At 52.5% G+C, this 25,256-nt stretch overlaps 1 protein-coding gene across 1 annotated transcript; it reads left to right on the forward strand.

Annotated features, from left to right (window-relative positions):
• On the forward strand, window positions 1-21,239 carry LOC310923772 (uncharacterized protein; the record flags this gene model as incomplete). Its single annotated transcript, XM_083885704.1, has 4 exons — window positions 1-55; window positions 1,033-1,088; window positions 20,079-20,188; window positions 20,495-21,239. The coding sequence occupies 4 exons, from the start codon at window positions 1-3 to the stop codon at window positions 21,237-21,239; spliced, it is 966 nt and encodes a 321-aa protein (XP_083741830.1).
• Between the last annotated feature and the right edge of the window lie 4,017 nt (window positions 21,240-25,256).

Below are 25,256 nucleotides of genomic sequence, written 5' to 3' on the forward strand. Positions count from 1 at the left end.
ATGCACGATGCCATCAAACAGCAAGGCCATATCCTTGCTGCTGCTTTGACGAAAGGTAAATCTAAGGGCAAGTCTTCACGCAGCAATAGGCTACACAAAATGACTTGTTTCCAGTGCGGTGAGACAGGTCATGCCAAGCGGTCATGCCAAAAGGTGCAACACTGACAATCATGCCACCGAAATTTGCCAAAAGTCGGGAAACTCCATGAACAGCGCGTCACGTCACCGCGCGAAGACACAAGTCGATGCCTTGTCCCAAAAGACGCCAGTGATGGATTTTTAGTTAAAAACAAACCTGCCACTTGGGGGAGTCTTGGTGTGGACGTGGAAACAACTAAAGAAGTTACTCTAAAAGACAAAGAAGTTACCTTGATTCCCACCAATGTTTGTGGCCCATTGTATAGTGTCAAGTCTCTTGTGGGAGGTTTGCTTCTTGGCAGATCCTCCACGAGCAAGCAAGGTGTGGTTGTCATTCCAGGACTCATCGATGCGGACTTTACTGGCCAGGTTCAGATTCTGGCTTATGCCCTGCAACCACCTATGACCATTCCAAAGGGCAGCAAAATTGCTCAGATTGTGGCTCTTGAAAGCTTTTTGCCACATCGCCGACAACCAAAGGAGCCACACCAAAAAGAGAGACTGCATGGAAGTTTTGGCTCCACTGGCCATGAAGTTTTTTTTACTGTGGATTTGAATAATCGTCCAGTCAGAACTGTGATTTTACAGCGTGGTGCTGAACAACTTCAGCGACAGCTTCTTCTTGACACAGGGTCTGGCGTTTCGATTTTGAACCAATTGTATTGGCCTTCTGACTGGCCTTTGCAAGCTCCGACCAATCACATCATCGGAGTGGGCGGAATGAGGATTCCTTCAATCAGCGCAGACCCCATTTGCATCACTTTCGAAGAGGGTCAAGTCATTGTAGCACGACCGTACGTCATGCCCTCGGATCCCAGGATTCGAGGACTGTTGGGCAGAGACGTACTGTCCCAGCTTGGCTTGGTGTTGACCACGGACCCGCATTTTTCTTAGTGGCCACTGCAGAGCAGCCACCCATCCTGAAGATCACCTGGTTGACTGACAACCCTGTATGGGTCGAGCAGTGGCCCATGACTGACACAAGGCTGCAAATTGCAGAACAATTGATCCAGGAACAACTGGATGCTGGACATATTCAACAATCTGTTAGTCTGTGGAACACTCCGATTTTTGTCATCCCAAAAAAGTCAGGCAAGTGGAGACTGCTCCATGACTTGCGGAAAGTGAACGCGCAGGTGCAGGCTATGGGTGCTTTGCAACCAGGCCTGCCAGCACCAACCATGATTCCACAGGGATGTAGCATTGTTGTCATTGATTTGAAGGACTGTTTCTTTACCATTCCACTCCACTCACAGGACACTCAACGTTTTGCTTTCACAATTCCGTCCACGAATCGAATGGCTCCAACAAAAAGATATGAATGGGTCGTTTTGCCGCAAGGAATGCGAAATTCTCCATGCATGTGTCAGTTGTTTGTTGACTGGGCCTTGCGACCAATTCGTCAGCAACTCTCTGACACATTGATCTATCACTACATGGACGACATTTTGATTGCGTCAAAGCGCCCATTGTCGAAGACAAAGATTGACTGGTTGATTTCACAATTAGAGCATCAAGGACTGAAAGTTGCGCCTGAAAAGATACAACGATCAGCTCCTTGGAAACATTTAGGATGGCTGATCACAGATGCGCAAATTCGTCCCCAAAAGATCACTTTACATGACAACATTTCCACCTTGCATGATGCTCAGAAGCTTTTTTGTGACCTGCAATGGGTTAGAACCATTGTTGGCATCACCAATGATGACTTGCAACCGTTTCTGCCATGGCTTCGTGGCAGTGATGCTGACAGTTTGCGAGTTTGTACCCCTGAGCAACAGAAAGCTTTGCTGACGGTGTCAGAAAAGCTTCAACGTGGTTGGAGTGCACGTCGTGTGGAACTTCTTCTGTTGTTGCTCTTTCTGTCCAACGCTGAAGCTTGTCCGCTTGCCACTGTCTTTCAATGGCAAAAGAAAAAAGGGGAGAATGACTCTGAACAAAAACCTGAAAGATTTGACTCTGACCAAAAAATAGCCTCTGATTCTACAGCAACTGTTATTGAGTGGGTGTTTCTGCCTGTGCAGCCAAAGTGTCGTGTCATGAGCAGGACGGATGCTTTTGCTGCCTTGATAAAGAAGGGCAGAGACAGAATCATTGAAATAGACGGGAAAGAACCAGCAGACATCAGCATTCCCGCAAGAGATGAAGACTTGGAGTGGTTGTTGAGGCACTCAGTTGCATTGCAGGAAGCATTGTTGGGATTTGCAGGTGTGGTTCACAACAGACAGCCAAAAGGACCAATGTGGCATCTGATCACGAGACACCGTTGGTTGGAGAGACCTTTGTGTTCACTGAGACCAGTGAAGGGCAGAACGGTGTTCACAGATGCTGGCCGAAAAATGAAAAAGGCCGCGTGTGTCTGGCAACAAAAAGGAGAATGGCTGCAACATGTGATTAAGGGTGAAGCAGGAGATACCCTGCAAACCCTTGAATTGAAGGCTGTCTGTTGGGCTTTGCAGACCTGGAATAAGGAACCACTCAATGTTGTGTCCGATTCTTTGTACGTGGTTGGAGTTGTGCAGAGAATTGAGGATGCACTCCTCAGGCAAACCCAGAATCAACATCTTGGAGAACTGTTCCTGCAGCTGAGAAATGTGCTGAGGCAACGCCATCATGTCTTCTGTGTGATGCACATTCGGAGTCATCAGTGCGACAGAGGTTTGGGAGAGGGCAACGCACGAGCTGATGCTGCAGTCAGCGGTGTCGCCCATGCTCCTCCCGAGAACAAATTTGAAAGGGCTCGCAACAGCCATGAGACATTTCATCAAAACGCACAAGCCTTGCACCGACAATTTCAGATTCCCTTGAGTGATGCACAAGGAATTGTGCGTGCCTGCCCTCAATGCAGTCACCACAGGCCTGGACTGGGACTGGGCACAAATCCAAAGGGACTGAAAGCTTTAGAGTTGTGGCAAATGGACGTGACTCATGTCCCAGAGTTTGGGAGATTGAAATACGTCCATGTCACTGTTGATACGTTTTCAAAATTTATTTGGGCAACAGCACAGCCAGGGGAAAAAGGTTTGCACGTAGAGAGACATCTGTCTGCTTGTTTTGCAGTCATGGGTGTGCCTGTGGAAATCAAGACCGACAATGGTCCAGCCTATGTCGGCCGACGAATTGCTAGGTTCATGCAGAAATGGGGGGTGAAACACTACAGGGATCCCTCATTCGCCCACAGGACAAGCCATTGTTGAAAGGGCAAACTGCACCTTGAAAGAATACCTTGCAAAACAAAAGCAGACCGATGACACTGACGTAGTTATTGTTTACTTTTTTTTTGTTTGACAAAGGTATTGTTTACTTTAAATTATTTATGTTTAGCAAAAGGTCGGGAAGAACCTGCGGTTGTGATACATCATCACGCAGTGAAAGAGGGAAGGCCGCAGGCAATTCCAGGACTGTATGTTTATTACAAAAAAATGCAGACGGGTGAATGGCAAGGACCAAGTCAAGTGTTGTTTAATGGTCGTGGATACATGTGTGTATCCACAAAGGCTGGTTCTGTCTGGGTCCCGAGTCGATTTACCCATGCGTGTCCTCCGGCAAAAATACCATCGAACAGTGAGAACAATCAAGAGGACAATCAAGATGACAATGATCTACCTGGAACATCATCCGATAATCCTGAACCTTCTGAACCTAGTCAAGATTAGTTTTAGAGTGTGTGAATTTATTAACATCGTAAGTTAAGAATTTTTAAGGAAACACTGGGAAAAGGGAATCATTTTGTTTATTATCATAGTTGTATTAATAGTAGCGCCTCGTGTGTTGTAGTGTATGTAAAATGCCATTGGTCGCGTCCTTGACTCGGTCTGGGTAGTTCAAAAGAAAAAAGGGGATTTGTTGCTAATCTCCTCAGGGTAGGAGATCATGATTTATGTCAGAATGTTGAACTACCCTGACCTGAGGCCTGGTCAAGGCCTGGTTTGAGGCCTTGTCGGGGCCTTGGAGCCATGACGCAGATAAAATTCTTTTAGGGTTGTGGCGCAGTTAGAAAAGAGTTCTTAAGGTGTTTGGGAAAAGATTAAGGTTTGAAGGTTACTGGGTGAAGTAGTTAGTAGGCACATGTGTAGCCACCTTAATTGTAACTAAAATAATGTGTGTTTGCATTCTTTTTCTTGCTATATGCCAATCACTGAGCTATCCAAACTGTAAACTATATAGAGGTGTATAAAAGACACCATTTCTCTTGAAATAAAGGAGTTGCGTAGTGTTAATCACATTGAGCGGACCTACGTTTTATCTGTCCAGTCCTCCCTTTTTCTATCAAGGTTTCCCTGGCGAGATCGCCATGCCTCAGATGAGGCAACAGACCCCTCGGTGCTGCTCCAAACAGCCCTCGGTTCTGCTCTTTTAGTGTCAGGGAGCGGCCACTGCCAGTGCGGTTTCTGTTATTTTTTATTCTATTCTCTACTGCCGCTGCTTCTCGCCACTCTCGGTGCAGTTCTTCCGTGACACGGGCAGCGCGGAACCCTCGGTGCGGTTCTTTTCTTGTATTTTATTCTATTCTCCATGTTCCATTCTATTCACACCTTGCACCCGCCTCGGCGCTGCCCTTCTGCTCACACCCAGCAGTGCCCATCCCACAGAGCGGCTCTTCAGTGAAACCGGGCACCGAGGACCCCCCAGTGTAGTTTTTTTATTCTATTTTACTCTATTCTCTGTATTTTATTGTATTCACCCCCTGCCTGTGCTTCGGTGCAGCTGCTTCAGACATGAGCAGGAGAGATGCCCTTGGTGCAGCCCATTGATTGCATTTTAGTCTCTTCTCTCTATTTTAGTCTCTTTTTTCTTTCCCACCTCGCCCGTCTCGCCGAGCGACTCCTCCAGGGACCCGGGGCGGCACAAAGCCCTCGGGGCAGCTCCTGCCCGGCACGAACCGGCGGTGCCGCTGACGGGGCCGCAGCGCGGCTGCCCCGGGACTGCCCCGCGCCTCAGGGCCGGGCCGAGGAGTGACCGCACGGCTGGGGAGGGACCCCGCTGGACAGGGCAGGGTCTGACCCCATGGACAGATCCCACGCCGGAGCAGGGCAAGGCTTCCTGTCCCTAAAGGGGGAAGCAGCGGCACAAACTGACCGTAACTCCCATCCCTTCTCCCTGCACCGCTGGGTAGAGGAGGGAGAGAACCGGGAATTGTGGTGAATTTTCACATTCGTCGTTATGAAGCAGAGTCACGAGTGGAGCTCCTCCTTCAGCTTCAAACGGGGGAATCCAACTTGGGCTCTGGGATTTCCAAAACCTCAAGGTGTTACTTGGTACTGGACACTTTAGTTTAGGCAAGATGAGGCCCTTCTGCAGCAATGTCTCTCTGTTTATTGTCTATTTCCCCCCAGCCCTTGTCCCCCTCCCGGAGGTTTGCAGGAGGAGCCGTCCCACAGCCCTTCCTGCCCCGGCACCCGCGGCCACTCCGGTGCCATCAGGCCCCGGCTCCAAGGGAAACCACAAACCCCTCTGGAAATAAACCCGCTCTGGGGGAAAACCCTGCAGGCGGATTGAATCCCACGGACAGCCAGGGCTGAGACTTGGAGATTCCAAATGCTCCAAGGGGCCGGAGGGAACCGCGCTGGGGCCTCGGGGCCTCCCTGGCGGCACCTCCGAGACCCCCGAGCAGAGCGACCCCTCCCCCCCACAAAATCCACAGGTTTGGGTCAGCTGAGGAAAAGAGCTGGAAAAAGGGACTGGAAAGGGAGTGGACCCCGAGAGGACCCTCAGCCATCGCCCCAAAAGGAAGAGTTTTCTGCAGGAAAGCTACAGGAAAATCCAACAGAAACCTGGAAGAAGCCGGGGATGGGGAGGGGACTCAGAGCCTAATTGGGAAGAAAAGTTTAATTGGGGCAAGGAAAGTCTTATTGTGGGGAGAAAATGCGAATGGAGGGGATTTGAATGGGAGGGGATGATCTGAACTGGGGAGAGAAAATGAAGTGGGGGAGGATCCCCCAGCCCTCAGCTGTGCCCTGAAGGTGCTGCCAGAGGTTCCCCTGCTCCGACCCCCCAGGCTGGGGATGTGGAACTGCCGCTGCACCCCGGGAATGTCTCAGGATTGAAACTCCATTCAAGCTTTTATGGTCCCAGTCACTCCCAATAAGGTCCCAGTTGTCCCCAACATGGTCCCAGCTCCTCCCAGTCATGCCCTGTATGGTTCCTTTCACTCTCAATCCCTCCCAGTAGGAGTCCAGTACGGCCCCAGACACTTCCAGTATGAACCCACTCACTCCCAGTCACTCCCTCTAGGATGCCATTTGGCCCCATTGTGGTCCCAGTTGCACCAAGCATGATCCCAGAATGAGTCCAGTCACCCCCAGTATGATCCCAGTAACTTCCAGGCATTCCCAGTATGAGTCTGGTTTGATCCCTGTCACTCCCAATATGATGCCAGTCACTCCAGATCCTCCCAGTATTATTCCAGTCACTCCAAGTGTGACCTTGTCTGTCCCAGTACGATCCCAGTATGACCCCAGCTGCCCCCTGCATCTTTCCAACTGCGCCCTTTCACCACTGCTACGGTTCCAGTCACTCCCAGTATAATTCCAGTTACTCCCAGTACAATCCCAATCATGCCCACTATATGCCAACAGCACCAAGTTGCCCTCAGCATGTTCCCAGTAGTCCTCAGTGTGGTCCCAATAAATCCCATATGATCCCTTGTGCCCCAATTCTGGTCCCGCTGGGTCCCAGCCCTGGTATATCCTGGTGTTCCAGTCTGTCCCAGTCCATCCCAGCCTGTCACATTCCGTCCCAGTCCCTTCCCGGCAGCCGCCGCTGTTTCCCGGATCCTGCGCCCCCCCGCCCCCGAAAGCGGCCCCCGCACCCCCCAAGATGCTGACGGGGATCGGGGGCTTCGTGTTGGGCTTCGTCTTCCTGGCGCTGGGGCTGGGCCTCTGCCTGTGCAAGAAGGTGAGGGGGGGTCCCGGGGGTCGTGTCCCCCCTCCCCCAGAGCGTGTGTGCCCCCCCCCGGGGCCCCCCAGCCTGGTGTCACCCCCTTTTCTCTGCCCACAGAGCTCCTGAGCCGCCGGTGGCCGCAGCCCCTCCCCGTAGCCTCGGGCCCGGCCGGGACACCCCGCTCCGTCCCCAAGATGATTTTGGGGGGTCGTGTGTCCCCCCAGCCCTGCTGTCACTCTGTCCCTGCCCTACTGCTCCCAGTGTTCCCAATAAAGCTTCCCAGTTCACCCCAGTCTCGTTTATTGGGAGGCTCTGGGGAGAGACTTGGGGGGACCCTGCAGAGGGACCATGATTGGGGGAGGAGAGCAGAACAGGCCCCCAGATGGATCAACAATGGGGACCCCCTGTGTGTCCCCCCTGTGTCACCCCACTCTGGGGACTCCTTGGGAGGCACCTGAACCCCAACATGACACCCAGTGAACCCCAAAAGGCACCAGGATTCCTCTAAGCCACCAGGGAAATTTGAGGACAGGGTGCATGGGGGGCACCCAGGCTGGGCCAAGAGCCCAGCACTGCGCCAGCCCAACCTTCCCTGCCTCTGGGGACTAGAAAGGAGGACTGGGACCCCTCCTAATGCAATTTGGGGGTCCCAGCCAGCCCCTTCCCCCACTCTTTCAGGTCCCAGCTACCTCTTTTTCCCCTCTCTTCCACAGCCTTCCCCACTGCCCCTCAATCCACCACCCCTGTCCCCATGCTTGGTTTTGGGGGGTTCCAGGCCCCTCCTGCTCAGTCTGGGGGTCCCATCCACCCTTTCCCTTAATTCAGGCAGTTCCTGGCAGCTTTTTCCTGGGAGGAATCCCTGAGTTTGGGCATTTTTGGGGTGCAGTTTTGGAGAGGGACAGCTCTGTCTGGCTTTCCCCTCCCTGTTGTGGCCTCTCAGCTGCCCCCAACACCCTGGGGCTGCAGGTCGAGGTCAGGGGCTCCTTGAGCAGGGGCCCCAGAACCTCCACCCGTGTTGCAGCCTGTTTTTATTGTGTTTTCAACTGCAGCTCAGTTTCAATGGTCAGTTCTATAACACTCCGCCCCCTATTTTGTATTGTTCTAGTGTTATTTATCCCTAAGGGGTTGCCCCTTTCCCCCTGTATTGTTGGTTTTGCCCTGGTTGTTTATCTTCCCTAGACCTGCCCTGCCCTCCTCCTACAGAACTGTCAATCCTTCCCTAACCCTGACCCCCCAACCTTCCACGCCCTAGTGGTTACTTTGGGCTGTTCCCTCCCCTTGTGTTCTTTCACTGGTCTATGTATTGTACTCCTGCCTTGTGTTCCTCTCCCATGTGACCCTTATTGCTTGGAAATTGTGTCCTCTCCCAAGACCTCCCCCGCTTATAAGCCTCTGCCAGCCCAGGTTCTGCCCCCTTTTTCTGTCCCCGACCCTCCGGGGAATAAACACCTTTGGAAATCACAATGGAGGCCTCTCCCTGTTCCTTATCCCTGCCCATGGACACAACTCCCATCTGTGCCCCGCAGCTGCTTCATGCTACAGCCACAGCCACACCCCGGATGGCGTCAGCCCTGGGGGGGCGGCCACTCTTGGGGACGGTGCCGGGAGCAGCTGGGCAGAAGAACTCCGGCCTCGAGTCACACCAGGGTCTCCCAGCACAGCCAGAGCCGCTGGGCCTGGGGTCCCCAAAGCCCTCAGCAAGCCCCAAGGCCCTCCCAGGAACCCTCAGTTCCCTCAAACCCAGCATCCCCCACAGCCCCTGCAAGTTCCCCCCATGGCACCGGCCATGGCCATGTCCCCACACGTCACTGGCCATGTCCCACCCTGTCCTCACCCGTGGCTGTCTCCCCACAATGTTTCCATCCCTGTCATTGTCCCCCACGGCCTCATCTGTACCCGTGTTCCCCCCGTGTCCCCATGAATGACCATGTACCCCCCAAATATCCATGTGTCCCCATGTCACTCTCCATGTCCATGTCCCCTGTCATCCCAACCATGTCTTAGTTCCATGTCTTTATTTTTACCACAGTGTTGGATATTTTAAATGAAGATAAAGGAAAAGCAAATGAAGGCCAAAAGAAAAGGATTTCCCTGTCTGGGCCAGCTGAGGATCCACATGCTTAGATGGGAGGGAAGTACCATTTTTGGAGGGGTTTCCACCACAATCTCCAAAATCTTGGTCTTTGCCCCAGACCATCACCATTTGGCTGTGGAAGACACTCTTGGGCAATAGGAAATCAAAATCATCGAATCCCTGAGGTTGGAAAACACCTCCAAGACTATCCAGTATTTAATGATGCCCCCATGTTGGAGTTGAGACGGCCATGAACTCAGAGTGCTTCAACAAAAACTTCAGAGGCCTTCAAGTATCAGCACCTTGTTATCTAGAAGTTCTTCACACCTTTTCTATGTAGCAATCCTCCAGGCAGCTCCACACAGCTCAGGCTCTTTTTCTCCTTCTTCTCTCTTTCTTTGGCAGTTCCAGCTCACTGCTTCCTGTCCCTAGAAAAGCCACTGAACCCTGTCTGTCCCTCATGCAGTGGCTCACCTTATCTGTCCCTTGCCCAGCCTCCTGTCCCTTCCTCCTCACAGCACGGCCAGCAGATGCCAACTGACTCTCTACCAACTAACTCACTTTTGTATCACACCCATAGCTGTGAGGGCAAGGCTGTTCTCACTCTTCAGTAATTAACACAGCTGCAATATATAGGGGCAGGATTGCCCTTAGCACTACATCTCTCTCCCCATACCCCCAGAAGACAGAATTGAACACAAAAGATTTTCTGGGGTTGAAAGACAACAAGTCTGCTCCCCCCAGTGAATTCCCAATGTCTGTCTGTGTCCCAATGGATGTTCCTGCCCCCGTGTTCATCCAGGTGCCCACAGGGAGACAGGAACCAGTGCAGCCCCCCCAGCCAGGTGTCTTCCCAACACGGATCACCAGGACCACGGATCACCAGGGCTCTGCCCAACGGGGTCACTGGGGATCATCCAACGCCGATCCTCCCATGGGGGATGGAGCTGGAGCAGCGCACGAAGCTCTTCCCGCACTCGGGGCACTCGCGGGGTTTCCCTTATGGCGCCTCCGCTGGTGTCTGGTCAAGGTAGAGCTCGTGGAGAAGCCCTTCCCACACTCAGGACACTCGTAGGGCCTCTCCCCGGTGTGGATGCGCCGGTGCACAGTGAGGAGTGAGTTGTGCTTGAAGCCCTTCCCACAGTCGGGGCAGCGGAAGGGCCTCTCCTCTGTGTGAATCCGCTGATGGACGAGGAGATCAGAGCTGACCTGAAACCTCTTCCCACACTCAGGACACTCGTAGGGCCTCTCCCCGGTGTGGACACGCTTGTGTTTTCTCAGATGAGAGCTCCATCCAAAGCTCTTCCCACATTCCCCACACTCATAGGGCCGTTCCCCAGTATGGACTACCTGGTGGCGCATAAGGCTGGTGCAGTTACTGAACCTCTTCCCACATTTCCCACACTCAAAGGGCCGTTCACCAGTGTGGATCTTCTGGTGCTGGATCAGGTGGGAGCTCCGGGTGAAACCCTTCCCACATTCCAGGCACTTGTGGGGCTTCTCCCCTCCATGAGGCTTCTCCACCAGCTCTGAGCTCCGCCTGGATCTCCGGCCGCCCTCCTGGCACAGGGCGGCTCTTTCCTCCTCGCAGCTCCCTGGGCTGGGTTTGCAGCCCCTCCTCCTGCGGGATCTCTGGGGCTTTTACTCCTCCTCCATCTGGGCACTCCTTGGCAATGAAAAATCCTGGTTTGGGGAAAAAACAAATGGAGAGCACTTTAGGCTGGGGGTTCCTCCTTCCCCAAGTTATTCTCAAGAAGTCAGTGGGCACCGTGTGTCTGTGAAAACCTCCAAAACACCAGGATTCAGCCCAAAAGTGCTCCAAACATCAAGATAAAATTTAAAAACTCCCCAAACATCAAGACTCAGGGAAAAGCTTTCCCCTCCCACAGCCCGGGGGCGGGGCCTGAGAGCGCGGGGCGGGTGTGGGCCGTGTGCACAGCCCGGGCCTCGCTCGCCGCCATTGGCTGCTTCTGCCGTCACTGCGGGATCTCGCGCGCTGATTGGGCGGAGCGGGGCCAAGCCCGTTGCCGGGGCCGCCCCCCGGGCGCCCGTGGCTGGGCAGAGGCGCCATTGTGGGAGCGCGTGTGCGGGCCCGGGAGCGGCGGCAGCGGCCGGAGCCCAGTGAGGCGGCACTGGCGGAGCTCGGAGGCGGCCCCAGCGCAGGTGGGAGCCGCGCTCGGTTCTGCCGGGGCTCGGGGCTGGCTGCGGGCGGAGGGGGCGGCAGGGGGCTCCGGCGGGTTCCTTGTGCCGTGTCGGCGCCGTGTTGCCCGTGGCCTGAGGGCGCTGCGGGAGCGGCTGCCCGCGCTCTCCTTCCCGCCGCTGCCTCGGCAGGAGCCGCTGCCGGAGCAGCGCCGGCTCGTCCCGGTTCCTGTGGGGAGGACGGAGGTGGCCGCCCTGTCCCCGGGGGGGGCTGTGCGGGAAAATTCCCAGAAGTGGCCAGAGGTTTGTGTCCCCACAGGAGCCCGAGGAGTCCTGTAAAAGTGACTTTATTCCTGAACAAAGGGAGAGGCCGTGCGGCCTTTGCTGGGGGGTCTCTCCAATTGTTGTAGGACGCGGCCTCCTTTTTCTCCTGATTTTCCCTTCTGCATCTCCCTGTCCCTTTGCCCCATGGCGAAGGTCCTTGGAAAGTTCCGACTTCCCGATCCGCCTCCTGCATGTCCTCGTTAATATGCGCCCCCCTTTTGTAGAACATCCGATATTCCCGGCTCTGCTCGGTCTTTGTTCTTCTTCTCCGTGTTCAGGAATTTCGCAGGGCCTTGGCTGAGCACAGTCCGTGTCAATGAGGAACATTTTCTGAAACTGATGGATTCTCCCGTTGCTCCCTTATCTCCCAGTCCCCGGCCCTGTCTCCAAGCAGATTCACTCGTTGACTCTGTTTTTTCTTGCTGGGTCCTCTTTGGTTTTGGGATTATTGTCAGTGACCTCAACTCTGAGAAAAACGAATATTCAGTCTTAGAATATTTTTCAAAAGTTCAATAAGGGAAAAAGCAGGACCATGTCCCGCGCTGGGTGTTCCTGGCGATCAGCCAAGGGACCCGTGGGTGCATTAAGACAGTGTTATCTCTGTACTGTTACTTTACTAAGGCACATACATGTTCATGAGTTTCATGCATTATTCAAATATTCTTGGTAGCTTTCATTGTTATAGAAACTTTGCTTTATTTTGGGTTTCTGTTCTGGCTTATCTAAATAACATCCTGTGGATCAGGTCAATATATTTTATTTCTTCTTGTGGCTTCATCTTGTTGTTTCACACTTCCCAGATACTGAACAGGTAACAAATTCTTCTCTAATTCTTCTCCCGTGCTCTGGTTGGTGTCACCCTTATCACTTGGAGAGGTCAGTCAGCAGATGTGGGAAACAACCTAATTGCTTTACACAGTTCTCTCGGTTACAAGAAGGATTTTAACATTTTATATTTTGCTAAGGCCTGTGGTACAATACATTCATCACATAATTATTTCTATAAGCTGTAAGGTGAATACATCAACATAACACTCATCATACTACTATTTCCATGGGCTTTACTGTGCATACTAAAATGAGAAATAAGTTTTATTAGCAAGCAGCTAAAAGAGATTATAAATTCCACTGTACTTGAAATCAATAACCACATATAAAGACTAATGTACAAATGTCAAAGCCAATATTATCGGGTCATTTTTAACAGTTCCTGTCCTTTTGTAGCCGTGTGTGGCTCAGGAGGCCTGGCTGCCACCTGCATTCCCTTGCTCAGCTGTGAATGAGCTGCCCTCAGCAAGGTGTGGTGCAGGGCCCAAAGATGAGAGTTGCTGTAGCACAACAGAGGAGAAAGAGCATTCCTTTAACCCCTGCTGTGCCAGGGAGCCACCAAACCGTGTCCCATTCCCATCCTTTCCACGTTTGGACCGGAACATGAGCTGCTTTCTTATTTCCTTTGTTTTCTGTTTCCCCACTTTTCTGTTGTCATCTCTTTGCCAACAGCATCTTGAGTCATTTGCTTTTCCACCCTGTCCTCCTCCTTCTGCTCACAGATAATCTGATCCCAGCCCGTGGTGAAATGTTGTGTTCTTGGTTTGAGTGGATTGGTGGGCCAGACTGAGGAGCTGGATCTGTCTGGTTGGTTATTATTTCGTGGACATCTTGTAATCTAATTGTGCCATTGGAATGATCAATGTGTTCTCTGGCTCCTGGTATGAATTGGTTTGGGTTCCCAGGGGCTGGTCCAGGGTGTTGTAGGATTTGTTGTGGTGGCCGTTCATCTTTTCCCCATTTTTGGGGGCTCCCTCCAGCCAGGGCTGCATCAATTGATCTCTTTTCTCTAATTAAATCATCCCAGACTTGGATTCCCAAGTGATTTCTCTGAGCCTGTGGTAGCACAAACAGCCCAGTGGTCTGATGCTCCCTGTGTGACACAGACAGTGCCAGCACATGTTGGAGTGGGGAGAGGGATGATTCCCCCCACTTCTTGTAGTGAAGTTTTCACACCATTCTCCACTGGCTGTTTCCCTTTGCAGCTGAAGCAATTTGTGTTGCAGAGTCAGATCTCCTCCCTGTGGGCTCTGCCTTTGGCTGTGCCAATTCCATCTGTGCAAGCAGGCAGAGCTTGGGCTGAGGGGCAGAGGGAATCAGCCCAATTCCTCCCGCAGGCAAGAAGAGCCTGGTGCACTGTCCCCACTTTTCCCCAGCAGTGTTAATTTGCATTTCTAAAGCTCCTCTCCTGGCTGCCTGGAATGGAGCTTCTCTTCCAGAGCAGCCACTGAATGACTCACATGTGCCCCCCCACAATCTGCTTTTGTTTTAACTGTTAACTTAACTGCTTAATTCTTTTACCTGTTTATGCCTTAAAGGGTCACCTTTAAAGCCCTTCCAGTTTTGCAAAATGCGGCCTAAAGATGAACATCGAAAAACCCAAACAGAAATTTTGCCATCACTAAGAGCCTCACACAAACATAGACAAAAACATTTCAAAGTAATCAAGTTTTATTTACTTTTCCTCTTAGGAGTAGGAATTGATTCTCACCCCTGGTCCAAACATAACTGACAATATAAAAGCAGGATTATCATGAGAAATTATTCTGGTGGTGAAATCTTGTCCCAGAAACTGCGAGAAAAACAGAATTTGTCCAACAATATTTTTAGTGTTAGAGAGTCAAGGCATTACTTGATTTTGGCCAGGATGTGCAACAGAAATCATTTCATCCACTCGTAGCCAGGGTGTGCAGAGAAAATCATTCCATGACACGTGAGTTTTACTGGATTTTTCCTAAACTTTCTACATGAACCCATAGAAATCCATTGGTTTGATGTTCATTGCTTCCAAGTCGCTGAGTTCTGAGTATTGGGTTTCCTATTGGAGCCGGATTTCTTTGCCTCTGATGTTAATTAGGTCCTCACTCCTGGATTTCCTCATCAGCCTTTTCCAGACCAGGTGTCTCCAGCTATTCCAGGGCAGTGTCTGGGGCAGATGTTGGTTGCTGTTTGCTGATGGTCGTTGATGTTTTGTTGATGGTCGTTGTCTTTGTGGGTGTCTTTTGGGCTATTCCCAGTCTGCTGAGATGTTAAACTCATCTCTGTTGAGTGGTGTAACATCCTTTAAAAGATAATATTTAAAATTCCTTTCCCAGGGCAAAGGCAAACCAAGCCTGACTAGAGAAATAAGATTTTTTTTGAAAATTTGAACTTGGTATATTTTGGAGCAATGTGATCCCATCCAGCCCCGTGTGTGAGTGTGACTGAGAGCCAGAGTGGAATTGTCCCGTTGTGTTCCCCAGCCCCTGTGGCGAGTGCAGGCACAGAAAGCCCTGAAGCTGAAGCAGTGGCAGCAAGGCTGGGCCCCCAGTGTCTGGAGATGGCCCAGGAGGTGCCCAGGCAGACTATTCCAGCAGAGGATCTGTGGGCAGGCACAGGGGCTTCCCCCGCTGTGGAGCCCTGGCTGCTGCTCCGGTGCCTTCAGGGCGGGTCAGTCGTGGCCTCCCATCCTCCTCCTGCAGCCGGGAAGTCCAAATCTCCTTTGGGCCTTCCGAGCCCTTGAGCCCAGGGTGAGGGGTCCCCCCGTGCTGAGCTGTGCTGGGGCTGTTTCTGTGCTCAGGGACACTTGGGATGGGCCACTTGGCCCCCAGTGGTGCTTCTTCCCACTCCTCAGGCAGGGCCCCATGTCCTGGTTGGATGGTGTGAACAGCAAAGTCCCAAGGCAGGGTCTGTGCCAGCCCAGCTTCCAGTGGGAGAGATTTCACAGGAGACAGGATTCTGGCCACAGGCTGCTTTAAATACACATCCCTTATCTCCAGCCTGCACTAGGTGGAGAATTGCCAGGGGAAGGAATTCCAAAGATCAATTCCAAGGGAGATAATTGAATATCTGCCCTGGATCTGGCTCTTATTCTTGCCAGAGCCAATGGCAAAAGCCCCACCTGTGGCATCTTGGTTTCTGTCAGCAGCTTCCAAAGGTGTTTCTTTATTTCCCCATTCATTCTTTCTACCTGACCTGAGCTCTGGGGGTGCCAGGGGTTGTGGAGGTCCCATTGTGTTCCTGAAGCTGCCAGAACCCCCTGAAGGATCTTTCCTGTAAAATGAGTTCCCCTATTGTAGTTTATTGCTTCCACAGTCCTTTCTCTTGGAATTATTTGTTTCAGAAATACCTTTCTAAGTGATCCAGTGATTACTGAAGAAGTCAGAATTGCTTTTGGCCCCCTGTTGGGTGACATGGTGTCAGCAGGAGATATTTCAGCCTTCCTGCTCAGGGCATTTCAGTCCCAGGCTCTCACAGGCACACACAGCTCTGCCGGTTGAGCTGACCATGTGGGGGGTAACCTGTGCTTTGTCTGATTCCCTTTCCTGAATAACAGCGTGTCTTGTAACTCTTTTCCCTTCTGCTGCCCTTGGAGCCCCATCCAGAAACACCTTTTCTCCCTGAGGCCAGGGAATGTCTCATCAATCTCTCCCAGCCTGGCTCTGGAGCTCTGTCACCTCAGTGCAGTCATGGGTTTCTCCCCAGCCCCTGTGCAGGCTGTTCCAACAGGAGGCTGGGTTAAACCCTTCCCCTGTCCTCACTTCTAAATCCTCCTGTGCCACTGAACAAGTTTCCTGCTGGAATAACCCAGCCCTGCTCTTTTGGTTCTCAAAGCCTGAACTTGATGCCAGACTTGGACAACAGGAGATCCTTGTGCTGTCAGTTTTCAGGCCTCAGGTCCCATTCAAGCTGTGGCTGCACAATTCTGCAGACAGTGGGGCCACTCTGGCCACTGGCTTAAACATTTTAGCACAAGAATTCCTTTGGCCTGGCCCTGTTTAACACTCACATACAATTCCAGTTCATTTTCTGAGTCTGGAGGAGCCATGGCTTGAGCATCAATAATTTTTGGGTTTTTTTTTCATTTCTCAAGTTTTCTTCCCTTTCCCATGTCCAAACCATAACATTGAGGCTGTGTGGGGTTAAAAAGTCATCCAATGTTTTAGCTGGAGCAGAGAATCGTCAATCCAGGTCCTGCAATTCCCAATTGTGAAAAACGAGGTTCACTTTTTGGTAAATTTAAAAAACTATGTTTAATAAAATAATTAAGACAATTAGGAGATTAAAAAAGCCAAGTACGGCCGGCCGGGTGACTCGGCATTCAGCCAAGTCCACACTTTGCTTTCTCAGAGACACTCGTTAAATACCCTTCCCGTTATATCGATATATGAATATTCATAAAATTCCATAAACTAGTTTCCATATTCCAGGAACTGTTTTGCATGGCCCCTCCTTGGGTCCGCCTTTTTAGAGCATGCGTGTTTCGTGGCTGTGTCCTTTTTATCGCGTCCAGCTTGGGCCTTGGTCCGTGCTTTCTGCAGGTGGGAGATGCTGATAGTTGGTGTATCAATAGCAGGGTCCTCTTTACATGTTCACTGGATGTTATCCCAACCAAACAGACAGTTTAAGCATATTACATCAACTACTCCCATTGTATCTAATCTTCTTTTACCAATAGCAGAAATAAACTTATATCCTATATCCTTACTATGTTATTAATCATATAGCACACATCTTGCGAAAAGCCAATTTTATAATACACACATATAACACTCCCTTGCAATAGGGTTTTGCTTTTAGACACCACTCGTGCTGTGTAGTGACATCCGTGGACGGCAGGGACAAGGAACTCTGCAGAGCTGAGATATTCTAGAAACACGTGGCTTTATTACAAGGGTGGTGGGTAAAGAGGGCTTTGCCTTCAGCCACCAGCCTGGGCTGGAGGGAAGCCCCGAGAGAGAGAGGGGAGAGAGAGGGTAGAAGAGAGCTCAGGGGTAGAAGTGAGGTAAGAGTGGGGGAAGGGATAAGACAGCAGGGATAAGAGAGAGGGGGCAAGAGCGTGGGGGGAAAGAGCAAGAGAGCAAGAGCAAGAGAGAGGGCACCTTGTTACAATCCATTCTCTCTCTTTTTGTGTTGAATATTCTAATTCACAGTGACCAACCGGTGCAAGATCCAAAACCTACAAACTTTGCATGCAGCCTATGAGAACTACTATATTACCATGTCATTTTATATTCTAAACTCTAAAGACTACTTTTCTTATCTGCTTTTTCCCTGATCCCTTGCAAAGTGGAAAGGCTGCATTCCTGAGTCCTTTTGTTTCTGCCCTTCAACCCATCTCCAGCTAATCACCGTTTTCCTGCCTCCCTTGCCTACATGTCAAAGCTGGCTTTCATTTCTATTGCACTCACAGGTTTTTCATCTGCAGTATTTCTTACCAGACAATCATATCCATAAGTCCTTCCTGTCCCATCTTTCCCAACAGTGCTGGTTGCTTCAGAGTGATTTGGAGAGGCTGGGAATCTAATTTTCCCCCTTTCCCTGGGGCTGCCCACACTTGTGGGTTCACTTCAGCACAGGCCTTGCCAGACATTTGACACAGAGGTACAAGAGAACTGGCCTCTGTATCACCTTTTACAATATTAATTTGCATTCCCAATTGAGCCATCAAAGGCCTTCCCAGTAAATTACAATCACAATGAGGAGCAAAGAAAACTTCCTGCATTTCAAACCCATCCCCCACATCTGCTAATAGTGGTTGAATAAAACACAGCCCCTCATCTTTCCCACTTGTCCCCTGGATAATCAAAGACATTTTTGGCCTTTTCCCCCTTAGGTGTAAGATTGAGAGTGGGTGGAGAGGCCCCTGTGTGTATGAGGAAAGGCCTCGTGTGGATGCAGCCCCAGCCTGAATGTTGTCGAGGGCTCCAGTGTGGTGGGTCCCTGGTGTAATGGGAGCTCTGGCAGCCCTAGGAATCCATGTCCGTGCAGGGCTGGACTTGCTCCTGCTGAGGGTGCTGCTGTGTGTGCTTGCAGTGTCCCTGTGGGCTGCAGATGGATCCCTGCTTCCTTGGCAGGGGCTGTTTGGGTGGGCTCTCCCCTGCCGAGGAGGGCAATGCCTGTGCCAGGTGCTTGTGGCCGAGCCCGTCCCCTCGGTGCTGGGGCCCCCTTGGGCCCTGGGCTTCATCCCTCAGGGGCTGTGGAAACTCTGCCATGGCCTTTGCCTTCAGCTTGGCCTTTTCCTGCTCCCTTCTTGCCTTCACCTGCTGTGCCTTTGTGCCCAAGTGCTGCAGGGGCTTCTTGTGCCCCTCGTGCAGCCCCCCTGAGTGCCTGTGGGTGCTCATCCTCTGACAGCTGCTGAGCTTTCTGCACAATCATTCCTTTCTGCAGGGCCCAAACAAGATCCTTCAAAGGTGATCTGGATCCTTCCCGGGATAATGCACATTTCCCAGCTGTTCCTTCCTTCCTTCCTTCCTTCCTTGGCGCTGGTGCTTGTGCTGGCCGTGCCCTGCAGAGCCCGTATCCCAGAGCCGGTGCCTGTGGTGCCGCAGTGTCCAAAGGCGGCTCCCCCGGCGGGCAGGGCCGGCAGCTCCACGGGGCCGGGCAGCGGCCGGGGCGTCCCGCAGCCTCCTGGGGCCGGGGGCCAGTGCCGGCCCTGCCCGGGGGGTGGTGGGGTCAGGCAGCGCCCGGCGCTGAGCCCCGGCTGCCCCACAGCCCCGGCCCGGCCCCGCAGCTCCCCACAGGCCCCCAGCCCGTGCTCCCGGTGCCGCCCCTCTGCGCCCGCTCCTGCCGCTCCCCAGCACAGAGAAACCCCCTGGGATCCTGACCTCCTTGTTTGCCTCTCCTGCCAACCGGGGCTACAAACCATCTGCATCAGCTCCCAGAGTTTGAGCATTACACCCTGCTTGAAAACGTCCCAGTCCTCAGTATTTTTTCTCTTCCTGCTCTTTTCCATCATCCTCTTTCTCACCACAGAGATTCCTCCTGCTGCCTCTTGCCTTAACTGTAATCCTGCACCCTCCCCTTCCCCCTCACCCTTCCCAGCACACCAACACCATCCATCCCCTGCTGTCTAAATCCCTTCTGGACTTCCCTTCTTGCCCCTCTGGGTGTCCATGTCCTTAATTACCTCTGGGAGAATGATGCCTTGGGAAGGCTGGCCTGAAACAGAGACTGGACAGAGCTAGAGAATAAAGCAGATATTTATTGAAAGCTCTTTAGGGCAGACCTTGGGCAGGGCAGGAGCCTGACCAGGGCTACACTCAAGGTGGACTTGAAATGGTCTCCTCATGGACGACTGGTCACGAGGTCCTAAACTTTGATGTTTTGGTCCATTTTGCATGTTGGAGCCCAGTTGTCCAGCCCCAGGCTCAGGTGGTGAGGTGTCATCCTTGTTGTTTCTCTCTTCAGTCCCCCCGCGCTGTCGTGGCGGGAGCGGCTGCAGTGGGGAGCGAGTGCGGGCGGGAGCGGCCGAGAGCCCAGCGCTGCCCCAGCCCGAGCTGCCCCAGCTCCATCCGTGCCCCTCCGGTGGGATGCTGTGGGTTTGGGGGGAAGAGGGAGCTGGCAGTGAGTGCTGGGCCTGGGGCAGGAGAGGAAGGGAAGGAGAAGCAGGGTTGAAAAACAAAATAGTCAAAGGATGCACATGGGAGGAGAAGGTGGGATTGTGCAGGAGAAAGAGGAACAGTAGGAGGAAATGGAGTGTTAGAAGGAGTAGGGACACAGGAGGAGGAGGAGCAGGAGGAGGAGGCAGCAGAAGGTTCCACCCCTCCCTGTATCTGCAGCCTCCCCCCAGCCCCAGGAGTGTTGCCCCTCCACATGCAGCAGGTGACCAGGAGGGGGATCCATGATTTTCATGGGGGTAAATTTCGTGTTTCTGAGCTTTATTGGTCTAAATATTGATGTTCTGTTTTTTGCCAGGGGTGGAATCTTTGTATTTTAGAAGAGCTTTTCCCTGAGTCTTGATGTTTGGGGAGTTTTTGAATTTTATCTTGATGTTTGGAGGACTTTTGGGCTGAATCCTGGTGTTTTGGAGGTTATTACAGACAGAAGGTGCCCACTGATTTCTTGAGAATAACTTGGGGAAGGAGGAACCCCCAGACTAAGGTGCTTTCCATTTGTTTTTTCCCCCAGACCAGGATTTTTCATTGCCAATGAGTGCCCAGATGGAGGAGGAGAAAAGCCCCGGAGATCCCGCAGGAGGAGGGGCTGCAAACCCAGCCCAGGGAGCTGCGAGGAGGAAAGAGCCGCCCTGTGCCAGGAGGGCGGCCGGAGATCCAGGCGGAGCTCAGAGCTGGTGGAGAAGCCTCATGGAGGGGAGAAGCCCCACAAGTGCCTGGAATGTGGGAAGGGCTTCAGGTGGAGCTCCCACCTGATCCGGCACCAGAAGATCCACACTGGTGAACGGCCCTTTGAGTGTGGGGAATGTGGGAAGAGGTTCAGTAACTGCACCATCCTTATGTGCCACCAGGTAGTCCATACTGGGGAACGGCCCTATGAGTGTGGGGAATGTGGGAAGAGCTTTGGATGGAGCTCCGACCTGAGAAATCACCAGCGTGACCACACTGGGGAGAGGCCCTACGAGTGTCCTGAGTGTGGGAAGAGGTTTCGGGTCAGCTCCAATCTCCTCGTCCATCAGCGGATTCACACAGAGGAGAGGCCCTTCCGCTGCCCCGACTGTGGGAAGGGCTTCAAGCAAAACTCCAACCTCATCAGGCACCGGCGCATCCACACCGGGGAGAGGCCCTACGAGTGTCCTGAGTGTGGGAAGGGTTTCTCACAGAGCTCTAACTTGACCAAACACCAACAGAGGCACCATAAGGGAAGCCCCACGAGTGCCCTGAGTGCGGGAAGAGCTTCTCCAGGAGCTCTCACTTGACCCAACACCAACAGAGGCGCCATAAGGGAAGCCCTGCGAGTGCCCCGAGTCCAGGAAGAGCTTCGTGCGCTGCTCCAGCTCCATCCCCCATGGGAGGATCGGCGTTGGATGATCCCCAGTGACCCCGTTGGGCAGAGCCCTGGTGATCCGTGGTCCTGGTGATCCGTCTTGGGAAGACACCTGGCTGGGGGGGCTGCACTGGTTCCTGTCTCCCTGTGGGCACCTGGATGAACACGGGGGCAGGAACATCCATTGGGACACAGACGGACATTGGGAATTCCTTGGGGGGAGCAGACTTGTTGTCTTTCAACCCCAGAAAATCTTTTGTGTTCAATTCTGTCTTCTGGGGGTATGGGGAGACAGATGTAGTGCTAAGGGCAATCCTGCCCCTATATATTGCAGCTGTGTTAATTACTGAAGAGTGAGAACAGCCTTGCCCTCACAGCTATGGGTGTGATACAAAAGTGAGTTAGTTGGTAGAGAGTCAGTTGGCATCTGCTGGCCGTGCTGTGAGGAGGAAGGGACAGGAGGCTGGGCAAGGGACAGATAAGGTGAGCCACTGCATGAGGGACAGACAGGGTTCAGTGGCTTTTCTAGGGACAGGAAGCAGTGAGCTGGAACTGCCAAAGAAAGAGAGAAGAAGGAGTAAAAGAGCCTGAGCTGTGTGGAGCTGCCTGGAGGATTGCTACATAGAAAAGGTATGAAGAACTTCTAGATAACAAGGTGCTGATACTTGAAGGCCTCTCAAGTTTTGTTGAAGCACTCTGAGTTCATGGCCGTCTCAACTCCAACATGGGGGCATCAATAAATACTGGATAGTCTTGGAGGTGTTTTCCAACCTCAGGGATTCCATGATTTTGATTTCCTATTGCCCAAGAGTGTCTTCCACAACCAGATGGTGATGATCTGGGGCAAAGACCAAGATTTTGGAGATTGCGGTGGAAACCCCTCCAAAAATGGTACTTCCCTCCCATCTAAGCATGTGGATCCTCAGCTGGCCAGACAGGGAAATCCTTTTCTTTTGGCCTTCATTTGCTTTTCATTTCTCTTCATTTAAAATATCCAACACTGTGGTAAAAATAAAGACATGGAACTAAGACATGGTTGGGATGACAGGGGACATGGACATGGAGAGTGACATGGGGACACATGGATATTTGGGGGGTACATGTTCATTCATGGGGAAACGGGGGAACACGGGTACAGATGAGGACGTGGGGGACAATGACAGGGATGGAAACATTGTGGGGAGACAGCCACGGGTGAGGACAGGGTGGGACATGGCCAGTGACATGTGGGGACATGGCCATGGCCGGTGCCATGGGGGGAACTTGCAGGGGCTGTGGGGGATGCTGGGTTTGAGGGAGTTAAGGGGTTCCTGGGAAGGACATGGGGCTTGCTGAGGGCTTTGGGGACCCCAGGCCCAGCGGCTCTGGCTGTGCTGGGAGACCCTGGTGTGACTCGAGGCCGGAGTTCTTCTGCCCAGCTGCTCCCAGCACCGTCCCCAAGAGTGGCCGCCCCCCCCAGGGCTGACGCCATCCGGGGTGTGGCTGTGGCTGTAGCACGAAGCAGCTGCGGTGCACAGATGGAAGTTGTGTCCATGGGCCGGGACAAGGAACAGGGAGAGGCCTCCTGTGTGATTTCCAAAGGTGTTTATTCGCCGGAGGGTCGGGGACAGAAAAAGGGGGCAGAACCTGGGCTGGCAGAGGCTTATAAGCGGGGGAGGTCTTGGGAGAGGACACAGTTTCCAAGCAATAAGGGTCACATGGGGGAGGAACACAAGGCAGGAGTACAATACATAGACCAGGGAAAGAACACAAGGGGAGGGAACAGCCCAAAGTCACCACTAGGGCGTGGAAGGCTGGGGGATTGAAAGGGAACAGTCTGGAAGAAGGGTCAGGGTTAGGGAAGGATTGACAATTCTGTAGGAGGAGGGCAGGGCAGGTCTAGGGAAGACAGACAACCAGGCAAAACTAACAATACAGGGGAAAGGGGCAACCCCTTAGGGATAAATAACACTAGAACAATACAAAATAGGGGGCGGGGTGTTATAGAACTGACCATTGAAACTGAGCTGCAGTTGAAAACACAATAAAAACAGGCTGCAACACGGGTGGAGGTTCTGGGGCAGCTGCTCAAGGAGCCCCTGACCTCGACCTGCAGCCCCAGGGTGTTGGGGGCAGCTGAGAGGCCACAACAGGGAGGGGAAAGCCAGACAGAGCTGTCCCTCTCCAAAACTGCACCCCAAAAATGCCCAAACTCAGGGATTCCTCCCAGGAAAAAGCTGCCAGGAACTGCCTGAATTAAGGGAAAGGGTGGATGGGACCCCCAGACTGAGCAGGAGGGGCCTGGAACCCCCCAAAACCAAGCATGGGGACAGGGGTGGTGGATTGGGGGGCAGTGGGGAAGGCTTTGGAAGAGAGGGGGAAAAGAGGTAGCTGGGTGTGGAGAGGATAGCTGAGAAATGGGAAGAGATAAAGGACACAATAGCTTTCAGAAAAGACACAATGGCTCTCAGAACTAGAAGCTAGGACAAGGCCAGCATGAGGATGAGGGAGAGGAACTGAGATCATGAGAAAGAGGAGTTAAATGCTACAAGGTGATACAAACTGTTGTAATATGCTGATATAACATGAAGTAAACTATTGTATAGTCACTACCAATTAGGAGCTTAGCTTTTGCAATATGTATGAGCTAATTAAGCAAAGTATATAACTCAAGATTGTACTTAAATAAACTGAGTTCTGCTGATGACCTAATGGTGTCTGCGTCTCCCTTCTCCGACAAATGGCGCCCGAACAGGGACCTGAATCTAAAGCTGCCTCTTGTCTCGACTAAAAGAAAAAGGGGGAGCACGTCTGCCTGTGCCTGGCGAAAGAAGAGCTTCCGCGCCCTGGTGCTCACATCGGTGGGGCTGGTAGAGAAACGGCGAAAGAAGAGCTTCCGCGCCCTGGTGCACGTCTGCCACGGTTGGAGAAGTAGGGTTGGGGCCTGATGCAACCGGGTCGGCGTTAAACGAGGAAGGGATAACGCCCTCAGGAGCCATATAGGTGGTCCTGAGCCATACGTGCTGCCGAAGCCGGAGAGTTGCAACAGCGCTGACGATATAATGGACAGGCAAGCAGCATATGATTTATCTGCGCCCCGGTGCTCACATCAGTGAGGCCGGCAGAGAAAGGTGAAAGAGGCAATTACGCTTCCGCACCCCGGTGCTCACATCGGTGGGGCCGGCTGAGAAAGGCGAAAGAGGCAATTACGCTTCCGCGCCCCGGTGCTCACATCGGTGAGGCCGACAGAGAAATGGCGAAAGAAGAGCTTCCGCGCCCCGGTGCTCACATCGGTGGGGCCGGCTGATACGTGCTGCCGAAGACCTCTGGGAGCTGCACAGCGCTGACTAATATGGAGAGGCAAGCAGCATATAATTTATTTGCCTGTATGCTAGAAAAATGGCAAGTCCAGGGTATAGATATTAAAAAGGAGTTGCCAGGCTTGCTAGCATATGGGTATGCTAAGGGGTGCTTTATAAACCCCCATACAGTACATAAGCTTTCTGAATGGCGAAAATTTGGGGATAAGATATGGGAGGCGAGTTTAGATGATGATAAAACAGCTAAGAAGTTAGGGAAACAGTGGCGGGCAGTACATAATGCTCTGCTGCAACACCAAGTAGAAAAACGAGCAGCTCAGCAGGCAGTAGCAGCCCAGGGAATGAATCTGACGTATTCATCAGAGTCGGACTTTCCCTTGCCTCCTGGATGTACAACAGTACATGTGCCTCCAGAGCAAATGGGTGCCACCAGAGGGGATACGGTAGCTGCAGACTCTGTACCATCAGCTCCCCCAATGCCTCCAGTCGCTGCGGGTCAGCTGACAGATTTATGTCCATTACCATGGACTGGGGAGAGCGATAAAACTATTCCAAAAGTTGAATCAGATTTGACAGTGGTAATGGCCAGGAATCGGAGGGAGGCATGGAGTGCCCTAGCTAGAAAAGAAGTAGAACGAGGGGATGCACAG

The sequence above is a fragment of the Zosterops lateralis genome, assembly GCF_965231275.1.
Source record: "Zosterops lateralis genome assembly, contig: HAP1_HAP1_SCAFFOLD_309, whole genome shotgun sequence".
Lineage (NCBI taxonomy): Eukaryota > Metazoa > Chordata > Aves > Passeriformes > Zosteropidae > Zosterops > Zosterops lateralis.